Source organism: Tamandua tetradactyla, chromosome 20, assembly GCF_023851605.1.
Source record: "Tamandua tetradactyla isolate mTamTet1 chromosome 20, mTamTet1.pri, whole genome shotgun sequence".
NCBI classification, from domain to species: Eukaryota; Metazoa; Chordata; class Mammalia; order Pilosa; family Myrmecophagidae; genus Tamandua; species Tamandua tetradactyla.
Window position 1 is genome coordinate 15,544,485 of NC_135346.1, and position 15,441 is coordinate 15,559,925.

The following is a 15,441-nucleotide window of genomic DNA, read 5'->3' on the forward strand; positions in this document are numbered from 1 at the left end:
TAACAAGGAAATGGGGAAAAGTGAGAGAGTAGCGGATGCTGGGAAAATCACTTAGCTCTAGGCCCAGATTCCAGGCCAGTGAGCTCTGGCAGCCCTCAGGGCTGGCTGTCCACCATCCTCTCTCAAAAGGGGCCCTTCTACCTGCCCCCCACCCCACCCCCCACGGACTGGGCTCAGAGGGCCCAGGTTGATTCCCATCTCAGGAGCATCTGTCCCAGCCGCACATCATCCGCCTCGGCTGCTGGGGGCTCAGAAAAATTTTTTTTAAAATGAAAAGTGGGATGATTTGGCCAAACTAGGCCCTTATTCCTTATTACAACGATCGGCCGTACCCACTGTCCGCTGTTGGCAGGCTTGGGCTGCTGGTGAGCCGGGGCCCTTCCCCACCCTCTCGGTGCTGAGAAATTCAGCTTTATCACACCATTTGATCTGCTTTTGTGTTTTTTTCAAATAGCAGAGCTAAACTGTAAGAAAAAAATTGTCTCTGAAAATACACATTTCCCTCTTAACACACGATGCCCCTTCCATATCTATCTCCATCTCTATCTTAATCTATCTCTGTCTGTGTCTATGCGTCTGTCTGTGGGTCTCAATTTTTTCCCTTGCATTTTGCCTGCTTTTGTTTAGGTGACTTTCCAGGGCATGTGCAAAGGCGTTTGAATTGGTGACCTTCACCTCCTTCGGGGGTTGCTCTGAGGATTGTGGAGGCTGATGCATACAGCGCCTCAGCTGTCATCACTTTAAGCGTTTCCTGGGACCCTGGGGCTCTTCTGGCACCCAATGCCACCTTCAGCGACCTGCTCAGACAGGGCATTGTTTGGGCCTGGGGCGCCCTCTGGTGGCAGTTCTCCCCACTCACACCGAGGCCCCCGGATGGTGAGGTTTGCAGCCTCCTTGCACTAGACGCCACCCCTCCCCCACCAAGGGAGACTGAGAGGCGGGTGGGGGGGGCAGGGATTTTCCACTTTCATCACCGTTTCTTTTGTCTCCTTCTTGACCTTGGCCAGGTTGGGGCCACTAGGTCTGGGAATCGGCGTTGCGGGGACAGCGAGCACCTCTAACTCCCTGGGGGTCCTGGCTGCACGACGCTCGGGGTGGGCACCCCCCCACCCTGCCCTGCCGTGGTCCTCCCAGGGCAGCCCTGGTTACCTCCAGACAGCGGGGACAGCGGCCCCCGGCAGCCAACGCAGTGCTCCCCAGGCTCGCATGAGGTAATTTTATTTCTTTCCATTGTAGGTAAAAATAGTAAATACAAGATAATCTTAATAAAGGTAAAAATACATCATTTGGATTTTGTTGTTCTCTAAACAGTTCTACCTACAGTACAATTTTTGATTTAGGATTTTTAAACTTGTTTTTATAAACAAATAGAACTATTTTGCTATTAGGCTATGTGTGTTCTCATCTGGCACTTAAGAATAAATCACAGGTCACCTCCCGGTTCTTTTTGGATGGTCTGAGTCTGTGTGTGTGTGTGTGTGTGTGTGTGTGTGTGTGTGTAGAGAGAGAGAAGGGGCTCATGGGATGAGGTGGTTTGTCTTCCCAGGGCACAAACAGAGCCGCTGTCCTGTGGGCGATGGGGGCACGTGTGTGCATCCGAGGTGGCCTTTGCCTGCTTGGGCCACAGGGAGGCATTTCAGCTGTGGCTGGAGGGCAGGTCTCACAGGTGTCAATGGGGCACTTCCTCCCTTCCTCTGTGGTAGCTTCTCCCACCCAAGAGCCTAGGTTCACAACAGTTCCAGGTCCAGGCAGGTCACCGGGCTGGAGATGTCAGCAATGCTGCTGGAGAACGGGCCAGTGTGTCGCCTCAGTGTCCTAGAGGAGCGGGCCTGGGACCCCACGCCAGCAGGGCTGGTGGCCAGGGCATCCAGGCCGGCCTTGGGATGCTGGTAGAAGTCACAGATGCCGAGGGGGGCTGCTAAATGTCTTTGCCCTTGTTGACTCTCAGGTGGTCTTTGTTTAAGTTCTTTCCGAATTTCTCACTGAGCTGTTGGATCAGGTCTGCAAGCTCACCGGTAGCCTGAGATTTCTCTTCAAGGAGCTCATAGCGCAGGCTGGAGATATCTTGCTTGATTTCCTTCAGTTCACCTGAAAAGACAGATGAGTTTCTGCTGAGTATGAGCAGGGGGAAGGGGCCATGGCAAGTGTATTGGGGTAAGTCAGTAGAAGGCCACCCGGAATGGGGGTGAGGGGATGGGAGCTCTATTTTGACCTGAGTACCACCCAGCTCCCACCACTGAAGGGCATTTTCATCCATCCTGGAAACCCTCTCTGTGAAGGGTGTGAGATAGATGGGGGAAGGGTTGGGTCAAGATCAGGGTCATGAATTGTTTCTCGGCACATATTTGATAAAATGATTATTAGAATGTTGGTTTTGGAGCCATTAAAGGCAGATTTCAAGACCTCTGACTAACACCCTTGAGGACTGGAAAATGTTCATGTTTTGTTCTGTTGTCACTAGAAACTCCCGGACACCTGAAGAGAGCGGCTCAACAGTCCACACAGCCATGCAGCTGGCCAGTGTCTGGAGTGAGCAGGCTGTCCAAGCACAGTCCACTTAAACCAGCAAGCAGCCCTGCCTCAGAAATGCAAGCGCTGCAGGGCCTGCTTCCCCTCCTTCCATTACAAGGGGCCACCAAGGGGGGCTCTCACTTTTTGTTTCTAGACTGAAACACATGGTTAGATATCCACATGGGTCTGGACTGCAGGAATCTTTATTAACCACTAAGGGAACTGAAGGATTATTTCCTGATGTTATAAATACTGGACTTGACCCCAGTGGGTTTCCACTGCCTGTGGACCTATTATTCATCTCTCTCTCTCTCTCTCTCTTTTTTTTTTTTTGGTGTAATTTAATGCAAAGATCTTAAAGGTAAACTTTAATTAGTTTTGATGAATGAATACATCCCCTATTTCACCACTACTTCACCAGGCCCAAGTGTCATGGCATAATTCTAGGCATGAAATCTGGATGGCTCCACATGCTAGAATCAATTTCATTCACTTTGATCATAACTGTACATTAATTGAGGCTGGACAGCATGACATCTGGTGGATTTATGATGGAGATCCAAGAGTGGGCCAGGTAGCACAGCCCCTAAACAACGCCAGCCTAGGGGTCAGTTTGGCCATTGCTGATTTTCAGAATGCACACTGGATGCCCCAGGAAAAGGCCTTTTTGCAGAGGGACGTTAAATGACCAGGCTCTGTCGGCTGCCCCCTGTGGCCCAAGCAAGGCAGAAGACAAAGTGCCTTAATTCATGGGTGAGGCTGTTTCTAGGTATTTCTTCCAGATAGCTCATGAAGATTAGTTACCAGGCAGGAGATCATTTGCATTTCACTTAAGAGTAACTGCTTAATACCATTCATCAGGATTAATTACATGACAATGCCGTGCTGTGCTCACCACCACCCATTACCAGAACTTCTCCATCACCTCCTGTGTCCATTACACATAACTCCCCACTGCCTCTCTTCCTACCCCAGGTAAATTGTAATCTACTTTCTGTCTCTGAACTTGCATATTCCAGTTACTTCAAATGAATGATATCATGTCATACTACATGTCTGACATTTCATCCACTGTGATGTCTCCTAGTTCATCTATGTTGTGGCATGTGCCAGGACTTAATTCTTTTTACAGCTGAATAATGTTCCATTGTATGTATGTACCACATTTTTAATCCACTTCTCTGCTGATGGATACTTGGGTTGCTTTCGTCTTATGGCTACTATGAAAACACTGCGCTGAGTACTGTTGTATACAATGATATGAGTCCCTGCGTTTCCATTCTTTTGGGAATACACCTAGAGGTAGAATGCCAGGGCATATGGAAATTCCATGTTTGACGTTTTGAGGAACCTCCAAGCTGTTTTCCACAGTGGCTGCATCATTTTATGTTCCCTCCAATGATGTACAAGGGGCTAATTCTCTGCACCTTTGCCAGTATTCATTTTGTTTGGCTTTTTTTCACAGCAGCTGTTCTCATGTGTGAGGTACTATATCTCACTGTGTTTCTAAAAACTTGGTTCTTGTGGTACCATGTATACCACTAAAAATTTCCATTTAACCACTTTCAGGTGGGCATTTCAACTGCATTAATCACATTCATGGTCTTGTGCTACCACCCATAATATCCAGCACCCCGCTTCTTCACCACTGCAAACAGAAACTCTGTACCCATTAAACAATAACTCCTCCCTCTCCTCCCCTCCTGCCTTCGGCAACATAATTTGATGACATGACAGCCTTTGGTCTCTATGAAATTTCCTTCTTTTAGTTATTTTGTATAAACAAATTCATCCAAAAAAAAAAAAGAGTAACTGCTTAAAACAGACTGGAAAATACCCAGAACAATGAAAACAATGTAGTTCACAGGCATCACTGAGCATCAGCATCAGCTGGTGGTGTTATCAAATGCAGACTCCCAGGCCTCAGTACAGAAATGCTGATTCATTAGGTCTGGATGGGCCTGGGAATCGATCTGCCTGTTATACGGGTGATTTCAAGGCAGGGTGTACTTTGAGAAACTGCTGGGCATCAGGTTCTGAGAACCTGAGACTGAGACAGGGCAGGGCCAGCTGGAAAGCACGTTGGCTGGTGGCAGAATCTGAAAATGATGTGTGGTCAGCCCACTCTCAGGTGCGCCCACAGAATGAGGTGTGAGCACTGGACTTCTGGGCCATCTTGAACTCAAGGGACACAAGGCACACTTAACATGGGTGTCACAGTGGGGGGCAGGATGACGGCTTCCCTGGATGGTCACGTCCCAATCCCTGTTAACATTAACTGGCAAAAGGCAATTAAAGTGGCAAGTAGGATTAAGGTTGCTAATCAGGCGGCCTTAAATAGGGAGAGTGTTCTGAATTATTCAGGTGGAGACTAGCTAATCACAGGAGTCTTTAAAAGTGAAGAGGGAGGCGGAAGAGTGGATTGGTGAGTGTGGGAAGAGTTGTGTGTGGTGCTGCTGGTTCCGAGATGTGTGGCTGTGTGCAAAGGCTGGAGAGACGCCTCGAGGAGCGGAGGGGCCCTGCTCACAGCCAGTGAGGCAGGAAGCCTCAGCCCTACAACGGCATGAAAATGAATCCTGCCAACACCTGACTGAGCAAGGGAGCCCATCCTCCCGTTAGCGCCTCGGGAAAGGAAGCCCTGCCGACAGCTCGATCTTAGCCTCGTGAGGCCCGTGTTGGACTTCTCTGAGCTTCAGAACTGTAAGATAATACATTTGTGTGGTTTCAAGCCACTAAGATTGTGGGGATTTATAATGGCAGTGACAGGAAACTATTCCACTTACCCTCATTGACTTCGTCATTTTCTCTATCCACCTGGGCCTTCAGGACATATCTTTTTATGAGCCGTTTCATGATTTTCTGGAATGTGAACACAAGGGATCAAATAACCCTGGCCTAGCAAAGAGGTAGCCTATAGAGAGCCTGATCAGCTGCTGGGAATCCTTCCATGTCTGGTGCCTCACTTTTGAGGGGTCCTGCAAACACTTGCCCACCTCCCAGATTCAATATATACCTGATCCTGGAATGTAAGAGCAGAACAATTCTCAGTGGTGTGAAATCAAGTCAAGCAGAGAGAACCATCTTTGCTCCATGGGTGCTGCTTAAGGGCCCTTGCCTGGCTCTACCCTGACTCCCTTTCTGACCTTGGCCAGTTACGTCCCCTTCTTTGGACCTGAGCTCTGAAACACTACCTTCTATTTCAAGAACTGTTGTGACCAGGAGGGAATATTGGTGACATCTTAGCAGCCCAGCCCAAGTGGAACTGCATCCTTTGAGAAGACAGTGAAGTGGACTGTTCATGAGAGAAGATTCACTTAGTATAAAAACCAGGACCAAGCTTGGAGGACAAGTCTACTCTAACTTGGAAAATTCCTACCAGAGGCCGAAACAGGTATAGCCAGGCCTCTGGAAGTTTTGCCACGACTTCAGCTGACACTGCACTGTCAGTCATGCTGGAGAAGGACCTGGCCTTCCTAGCCCATTTACTATGCAGGTACTGTGTTCTTTAAGCAGATGAAGCATGAATAAACACTTAGGAGGCCCCAAGAATTGCGTCAAGTGTAAGAAAGACTGCAGAAGGTGAACTTTGGGTTTTGCCAGCAGTTGTTCCAGGGCTCCTGTGAAATCACAGGATATAAAAATATTTCAGTAGCTGAGTCTTCTGAATCTTGCAAGAGATGAGCAGCACAGTAAAGAGGGAAGGATGTCCCTCTCCTTGGTCATCTCTTCCTGTGAGCTGCTCACCTGGTCACACCTGGGGACAGAGGTTACAGGGGCTGTACTTTTTAGATTGAAGAAAGCTTCAGGGACCTGAATTCTGTCCCTGGTTTTGCTGTGTGACATCAGGCAGGTTGCTCGCATCTTTCTGACTGGGCTATGGAAAAGCTTCCTGCAAGCAAATGGGAAGTGAAGCAAGAGGCTGGAGGACGGAACACATTATTATCACCAATTGATGATTCTCTCTAGGATACCAGGAGTGCAGAGCTCACCAAGGATGTGTATCCCGGTCTTGTGCTTCCATGACTTCCCTTAAACCCAGCAGAGGTTCTCTACTGTGGGCCACTGAACCAGCTCATTTCGGTCAGGGAAGTCTTATCCTTAGCCCTCAGGTTCAGGTTGACGTGACTCTGGTTTGTGTCATGATTTAATTTGGGACTGAACAGTTAATTAGCAAGTTGTCCTCATGTTGCCACTTTTCAGAGAGGCCCAGGTCTTGTCTTAATAATGGCTAAACTTCAGTGCTAGATTTCTCATTGACATTATTCCATTTAGTAAAGCCGGTTACCTAACTTATAATAATACATACCTTTCCATGAGAACAATAATGCTGTTTTCACTTTGAATTGGAAAAACAAAATAAAAAAATCTTTATCCTGAACTTGTTCTCAAGGAAAAACAATTCAGATATCTAAGTGTGGTGGTTTGGAACTTTATGGGCTCTAGAAAATCATGTTCTTAAAGCTAATCCATTCCTGTGGGTTTGTGGACCCATTGTAAGAAGGACCTTTTGGTGAGGCCACTTCCATTAAAGTGTGGCCCTCCTCAGTATGAATGGGTCCTAATCCTTTTATGGAGACCTTCATAAGAGCATGAAATTCAGACAAAGAGAAGAAAGCCAAGGAATCAAGAAACTGAAAGCCACAGAGCCCAGAAGAAAAGGGAGAGATCAGCAGATGCCATCATGTGCCTTGCCATGGGGCAGAGCTGTCAAAGGCTCTTTGGCAACTGGTCTTTAGGAAGAAAACATCGCCTTGATGATGCCTCGATTTGGACATTTACCCAGACTCTAACTGTCAGCAAATAAATGCCCATTGCTTTGGCCGAATCACTTCATGGTACTGCTTTTAGCAACCTAAGAGACTAAAACACTAAGTATCCATCATTCTTACTGAATAAGAAATTCAGAAGGATTCTCAATTTCTGTAAACCTTCAGGCTGACACAAATTAAGGGGATCTAGTTAACAGTTGTTATCTTTCATGGCAGACTTTACAAATTAAGGATTCCTTGGTTTCTGCATCCGTCAGTTAAAGGACATTTGTATGTATGGTGTACAGTTATAAGTTGCAGACCAGAAGTCATATGTTCCTTTTCTATGAGGATGTTGAGTCATATCCTTCTGTAGCTCTGACAGCCGTCGCAGTCCTCCAGGCTTAGCATGCACACTGTGTTTTAGTGCAATACAAAGTGATTATTTAAAATTATACAATATAAAATGTACAATGATAGTGGCTAAATGTACAAATTAAAAAAATGTTTTTGCATGAGGAAGAAAAATATATACCATAGAATATATTTATTAATACAAAAATGTGCCCCTCAAACTCCATTTGTTCTGAAGAGATGCAATCCTGCTCACAGACAGAGCTGCCTTACTGGAGGAAGGGAGTATGGGGAAAAAGAAGTAAAGAAACGGATATATTGAGTGTTTCCTGTAGGCTAGGAGTTATGCTAGCTTCTTTGATAAAAATGATGTCACTGAGTCCTCTCAGGAATGCAGTGAGGCTGACAGATGGGGATCCCGAGGTCCAAGGTCACACAGCCAAGAAGGTGTACATTGGGATGAACTGAAATCAGAGCCAAAGCTTCGTCTGAGCTTCAGAAAGAGGGTAAGTGCAAGATGGTTTAGGGAGGGGGATGCAGGACACTGGCTCCTGTTGGCCAGTGGGGGTTTAAGTTGCTTCCAGGTACTGATTTTCCTTTTAAAAAGCACTAAAGTTATAGCAGGAGGAACCTTCAGTTGGATTTCAGGGGACAGATGGCCTCGTCCAATTGTTACCTGCTGGGGACGAGGGTCACTGGATTGCCACTGGCATGGATGCCCAAGGCCCACCCTTCAACACTGGTATACTTGACTTGAGCTGCAGACCTGCGGCTCAGAGGGCAGGAAAGCTAAGGTTTGTTCTTTAAGTCTCCCCAGGCATTAAGGTTATAGAGGTTCAGTACTGAGGCAGAGGCAGATGAGCACTGCAGAGGCAGGAGCCCTTAACCTTCTTCCCACCCCACTTCCTCCAGGGGGCAGGTGTCTTGAGGAAGAACAGACTGCCCGTCAGCTGTCAGAGACTTGCTGGTCCTGATGGAGACCTAGTTTCCCCTCTGGTACAGGCATGTTAGCCAGTTTGGGATCTGCAAGAGCAAGATTCCAGTCTTGCCCCCAGAAAATCTGAAATGGCTGGGAAGTGCTGGCCATCTCAGCAATATCATGATTTTGTTCCATTGCTTAGTCTCATGTCCACCAAACCAAGATTGGGGAAAAATGCAAATGCGAGGAACTAATTTTGTGAAAAGCAGTAATCCATATACCCTGAAACCTAAGAAAAGGAAAGCTCAGAGAGCCTCTGAAGTCTAAAGGAACAGTCTTCCCTTACAGCAAAGAGTCCAAATAAAGGTGAAGGACTGATAAGCTTAAAATAAATACTGCAAACACTAACATTAAACAATCTAGTAGATCTAATGAAGAGACAAAAAGGAAACAGAAGCTTAGTAATTAAAAGTAGTTTGAATGAAGAAAAAAAAAGTGGTTTAACGATGGTACCTTTTGTCTGATCAGGAATACTACAAAAATTTTTTGCAGGTAGAGGCTGTCAGTAGAAGCCCCCCGTGTGATGGCAGTTCTGGGGAAAGCCTGGACAGTAAGAAAGGGAGAGTGGTTTGACCTCCTCATGTTCACTGGACATTTGGAAACTGCTTTGGGAGAAAAGAAATGCAACTTGGAAGGTCACCAGTGGGGACCAAGGGGACTGAAGAGCCATTGCTGGCAGATCCCTGCACAAATCCATCCTTTAGCTTCACCTTTTGCAGTCAGGTGATAGGAAACAAGTATCTCTTCCTGATCCTTGCTACCTCACTTCAGTCTCTTCCTAGTTCCTATGAAACATAGGTGGGGATGGATTCCCAGGAAGGTTCCAGAGCAACACTACAAAGATGAGTATGGGGTGAGTGTTGGAGCAGTAAGATGTGGTGGAAAGAGGGGTGCCCTTCTAAGTTAAATGGGTCTCAGTTCAGCCAGCTGTATGACCTTGGACAAGTCACTGCTGAGCCTTAATTCCCTCATCTGTTAAATGTGGTTTAAGATACCCCCTCTTTTATTGGAATATAGTGAGACTACCACTGGGCTAGACACTAGCCCAGGGTTGTCTTTTACTGTCATCTCAAGGTTTGCTCTGATAGCGGCAGTCCAGGAAGATGCCCAGATTTAGCCTAGCAGGGTTGTGCAAGGTGCAAACGTGCAAATGCAAGGCGTTCCCTGTGCTCCTTTGTTGTTCCTGAAACCTTTTCCTCTGATCTCAACTGGCACAATTCTTCTTTCTATTTGAATAAGTAGCCCCAGGCTTTTCTTGGTGGATTCACAAAATACAAGGTGAGTAATGCTTTCCAAGGTCATTGGTAGCCTGAAGCTGCAAACCAACCAATCCCTGTAATCACAGTAGGAGGCTCTTGGGGAGATTTAAGGCAGCAGGGACTCAACCAGTGATGAGACTGGCTCTGAGACTGCTTTTGAAAACAGCCTCCTTCAAAAAGGATTCAATGTGGATTTGGGACGTTCGGGTGTAATCAGTCTTCCTTCATCTCTGTAGCTGATTCTGTTAAAAACCCAGGAGAGATTTGGCCCCAACTGGTTAGAGTCTTCTCTCTTCTTAGACTCACAGATAATCTATAGTTCTTTCTGAGAAGCTAAGGAATAAAAATCCTTCCTCTGACGAAAGACTTTGGCCTGTAAAATAACTCAAAGTGGGGTGGGCTATGGTGGCTCAGCAGGTAGAGTTCTCACCTGCCATGCCAGAGACCCGGGTTCAATTCCCGGTGCCTGCTCATGCAAATAAATAAATATATAAAAATAACTCAAAGCATGTCAAACTCATCAGCCTCAGTTTTGTGCACTATTAAATACAAGATTTACCCAATTGCCAATTTTAAGCCTTTGCCATCTGATAAAATTATGCATGCTTTGAGGGATGAGCCATCTCACAGTTGTACAATTAAATCCTCCTAGCTGCCCTGCTGCTTCTGAAATACAGGTGAAGATTCAATTACTGTGTCTGGAAGATGCTAATTTTGTGGTTTTTCCCTTTGGAAAGGTGGCACAGGGACAGGTCACCTGGGCCCAATGGAATTCTCAGGACAGCTTCAAATTGACATCAGATAAGAAATGATCAGCATAGATAAAACTGCTGATCATGGAGAAGTGGAAGGCAGGGAAGAATGACCTGTGCTGTTATAATCAGTAGCCTGGAGTTACCACTCATCACTGATTCATGAGCTGATTCAAGCTCATAAAGGGATTTGGCATTATTTTCCAAAAGCAGTGCAAGAACCTCAGGTACAAAAGGTTCCTAATCTTTCAAGAAACAGACTTTGTAGGTTGCAGTCTAAGGCGAGGAGCTCACTGAAGACACCAACATCCTCCTGGTTGCTTAGGACAGCTACCCGGGAGTCACACAGGGTATCTGCCTCTCTGTACCCTCATATCCACCCCAGCAGAATGGATACTGAATCTGTCTGCTTTTCTCCACTGCCTTACTCACACCCCAATCCAAGCTACTGTCACCTGCACCTGGACAACATCCACATACTTGCGATGGTTCCCTGCATCCACTCTTGCCCCCATCGGAGTCCTCTCATTATAGCCGTCAGGGTGGTCTTCTTAAAGCCTACATAAAACTGCATCATCCCTTCCTGCTACTGTCTTAGAGACCTGAGAATAAAATCCACACCCTGACTTTTGCCTGCCTCTCTGCTTGTCCCTTTCCAGCTGCTCTGGGCCCACCAAGCTTCTCCCTCGGGCCCCTGTTGGAGGCCTTTCCCCTCATCTGCCACATGGCTGCCTCCTTCTCACCCACAAGGTCTCAGCCAACTGGTCTCTTCTTGGAGACGCCTTCTCTAAAAACAATCTCTAAGCAGGGGTTCCCTCTTTTTCTCCATCTCTGCATCTCGTGTTTCCTTCTTGGCACTTTTATCAATGAATAGTTATACATTTATCTATATACTTACTTGTTCATTGTCTCTGTACCTCACTAGACTAGGGGTACCACAAAGATAGGGAGCATGTCTGTATCCCAGTAAACATTTGTGGAAGGGAGGAGGGGAGGATGGATGGATGGATGGATGGAAGGAAGGAAGGAAGGAAGCTGCATTCTGAGGGAATGATAGCCATGTGACCAAATCTGTGTCCTAATGGAGTCTATTTCCGTCCAAGCTTGGCGTGGTTACCTGGTATCTGGTGGGCTTACTGTAAGTGTTATTTGCTGTCAGGTTTTCAGAATTCCTCATCCCAGTCTGGTAGCGAGTCTTCTGGGAAAAAAAAACACATCTGTACATGTACACACATGCATACAGGGTAGGACCTTAGCAGCACGTGCACTGGGTGCTGTCTCTAAAAACAGCACACTCAGGAGGCTGACACACCCATTGCTGCTTGGCTTCCTATAACTGTTTCTGGGAACTCCAGTTCTCTACGATGTCAGCAGGGACACTGTTTGGTCAAATTTCTTTAGGAATCTCTGATTTAAACAAAATCATATAGGTGTCTTTCCTCAGAGGTTTTACTGTGCTAATGACATTGAAAATCTCCAGGAGGGGGACATGGTGGCAGGGAACGTATTTCTCAGAGATCATTCTCCAGGATACTTCCTGGGAACAGCCCCTCCACTTCCAATTCCTCTATGGAGTTGGCCTTGCTGGGGTTATGGCTCAGCCAGGCAGCTTGCCAAGTCTCCAGTGATGCACCTCTCCAAGGAAATGCAAGGAGGAGGGGAGGTACCACGGGCAGCCTTTGCTGATGTTGGAGCTTTGCTGAGGAGCAATAACCTGTTCAAGCACCTTACTTCCCCTGTATCACAGGACATCATCTAAATCACACACACACACACACACACACACACACACACACACACACCCCTCCTACCTGACCCACCACCTTCCCCAGCTCCATATACTAGGTGCCACTTACCCTGAATTTGGAATTCAGCATGCCCATTTCAAGGTCATTTTCACAGCTTTTGGCCTTAGATTTGCAGAGTTTTATGAGGCACATCTTGATTCTCATTATGAGATAATAAAATGATTTAGGACTTGGCACTAGATTAAAAGGAGCAGGTAGAGTTCTTCCTTCATCAAAGTAAGACAGCCAGAGCTTGGCCCGGGCAAATTTCCACTCTACGTCTGCATCTTCCTGTGGGACAGGGAAACAGCACACCATCAAAGGCCAAGATTTAACAACTGAGCTAAATCTATGGAGCAGGGATACAGGTGACAGATTCTGAGAGCAGCTTTCTAAATGAACTCTGACTGCTTCATTTGCTGAGAAGCGCCTCGTGACAGGAGCACAAAATGGGGAGCTTGTTTATGCTATAAATGTATGCAATTAGTCACTCAAAGTTCTTCCTCTAACTTCCTGGGACTCCTCCTCAGCTCAAGCTACCCCTCCCTTATCTACTGCGGCCTGTCTTCAAAGAATTTATCAAAGAACTTTTCTCACTGCCTCTTAATCTTGGTATCCATCAATTTTCTACAGCTCTAACTGATTCACCTAAAACCACGGCATCAATGTATAAATAAATCTTTCAGAGCAGAGCAATAAAATACAAATAAAATATGACTCACACATGTCAATTTAAATTTTCTAGTAGCCACATTATTAAAAAGTGAAATGAATTCGGACAATATATTTTCTTTAATCTATCAAAAATGCTATCATTTCAACATATCATTATTAAAAAATTACTGAGATGGCTGACAATTTTTTTTTTCATATGAAGTCCTTGAAATTCAGCGTGTATTTTATACTTACAGTGCCTCTTGACTTGGACTAATCACATTTCAAGGGCTCAATAGCCACACGTAGTCAGCGGCTACCATACTGGACAGCACAGTAATAGAAACTACTCTCTTACTGTCAGGGTGCTGTCGGGAGGGTGTTAAGGGTTTTAGCAAAAGTAACGAAAGGGGAACACAACCTGACTGCAGTTTACAGAAGGTCATCCAGCCAGGTTCTCTTCCCTGGTGTGTGTTAGATTTAAGCCCTGATTCTATTACTTCTGTCGTATCGATGCCAGAATGCTGAGGGGTCCTCTGAGAGGGAACAGGTGTGTTTTATCTATATACAGGCTCCTGGGGCCTGTCTTAGGAGGGCAGTTTGAGGCCAGGAAAGAGGAATAAGATTTGGAATGAGACAGACCTGGTTCAAAACCCCTATGGGCTGTGTGTTGGGGATTGAAATACGCACCCGACAAAAAACACCTAGAATTGTACTCTGCCCTCCTGTAGGTGTGAACCTGTTTGCAAACAGCACCTCTGAAGGTGTGAGTATTAGTTGGGGTGGGGACTCATTTGTGAATAGGATCTTCAAGGATTCTGTTTAGATGAGGCCAACCGAATCAGAGTGGGCCTCAAATCATATGACTGGAGTCCTTACAAGCAAAGGAAAAATTTGGACACAGAAGAAGCCAGAACAGAAGCAGCCAGAGAAACCACCACGTGACTGAGGACTGCCAACAGCGGGACGCAACAGTCCTCAGAGAAAGGTCAGCCAGGCCGACACCCTGATTTTGAATTTCTAACCTCTCCAAGACCGTGAGATAATACCATCCTGTTGTGTAAGTCAGCCCATTGTGCGGTATTTGTCATAGCAGCACTGGCAAACTAAGACACTGTGTGAACCTGGGTAAGGGTCTTGGGGTTGCTCTTTGCTCTTCTGTACAATGGAGATAACTTTGCCTCCATCACATAGCCTCAGTCTGTCACTGAGTATGCACTCAGTGAATGGAAGTTTCCTTTCCCCCAGGTAATGGCTACACTTCAGAGGGATGGGAACCCAGCAAGAGCCTGCCTGAGGGTGCTGTGGCAGACCATGAGAGTTTAAGATCAGAACCAGCAGGCTTGGCATTTTGTTATTTTGAGACCCCGTGAGCACCATGCCTGCTCTGCTGGGTACATCCTGCCCTGGTCTTTTAGAGGAGAAGCGCTGCGAGGGCAGAGGTCTCTGCTGGGTCTCTGCTGTACAGCAGACGGTGTAAGAGGTACAGCCTACCCAAGTGGGGGGTGGTGGTAGAATGGTCACAAGCACGAGCTCTGGAGCCTGCGTGGGTCTGCGTCCTGGCTCTGTGCCTCACTAGCTATACACTGTGGCAGATCACTTAGTCACTCTGAGCCTCAGTTTCCTCATCTCTTAAATCAGAACACTAATACCCACCTCACAGGTTGTTGTGAGAATTAAAGGACTTAACACCCGAATAGTCATAACTGCTTAGCACAGTCCTTGGCAGTCAACCCTCATTCGTGTGACATACATTTACGGAGCACTGCTATGTGCCTGGCACTGTGCTGGGCAGGCACTGGGGACCCGGCGACAAATGAGACGGTGACAGTCGGTGCCCATGTGGAATACACAGTCTGGCCAATGACAGGAGTACATTATGTAACTCATCTGTCACCCACAGTTGTGCCAAACTGGTTGGGTCCCGTGCCAGGCCCCACCTGGTCTGGGGGTTGGGAGCAGCTGCCCCCATGGCTGGTGTTTGCTGAGCTCCATGGGGTGAGTAATTCTCAACCAGATCAAGTGCTGTAGCGGGATGAGCTGGAATTAATTTAGTGGAAGAGGCGGTGAGACGTGTAAACAGCTCTTTTGAAAAAGCTGGCAGTAAAGAGCAGTACAGGAAGAAGTTGAGAGCTGAAAAGTGAGGTTGAGGGAGGATTTTTTGTCATTCCTTTTTTTTTTTTAAGATCAAGAGACTTACTTAAATGCTGACAGGGAGGATTATGTAGAGAAGGAGAAGGTGAAAACTCAGGCAGGGCAGGGATGACGTGCAGCGGCAGACCCAGAGGAGGCAGAGCTGCCTCGGGTGGGAAAGGCTCCCCTTCCCTGTGGGGCGGCGGGTGCAGATGTAGACTGGGTCCTGATTTGCACAGAGGGTACTAAGATGGATTAACTGAA

At 46.8% G+C, this 15,441-nt stretch overlaps 1 protein-coding gene across 1 annotated transcript in view; it reads right to left on the minus strand.

Annotated features, from left to right (window-relative positions):
• Positions 1 to 1,208: 1,208 nt before the first annotated feature.
• Positions 1,209 to 15,441, minus strand: part of TRPC7 (transient receptor potential cation channel subfamily C member 7) — a gene marked incomplete at its 5' end in the record, with an annotated part of 36,053 nt that continues 21,820 nt past the window's right edge. Inside the window, 4 exons of the mRNA XM_077137958.1 lie at positions 1,209 to 2,088; positions 5,295 to 5,370; positions 11,721 to 11,801; positions 12,460 to 12,681. Coding sequence (XP_076994073.1) covers positions 1,919 to 2,088; positions 5,295 to 5,370; positions 11,721 to 11,801; positions 12,460 to 12,681 — 549 coding nt within the window. The remainder of the gene's footprint in view (positions 2,089 to 5,294; positions 5,371 to 11,720; positions 11,802 to 12,459; positions 12,682 to 15,441) is intronic.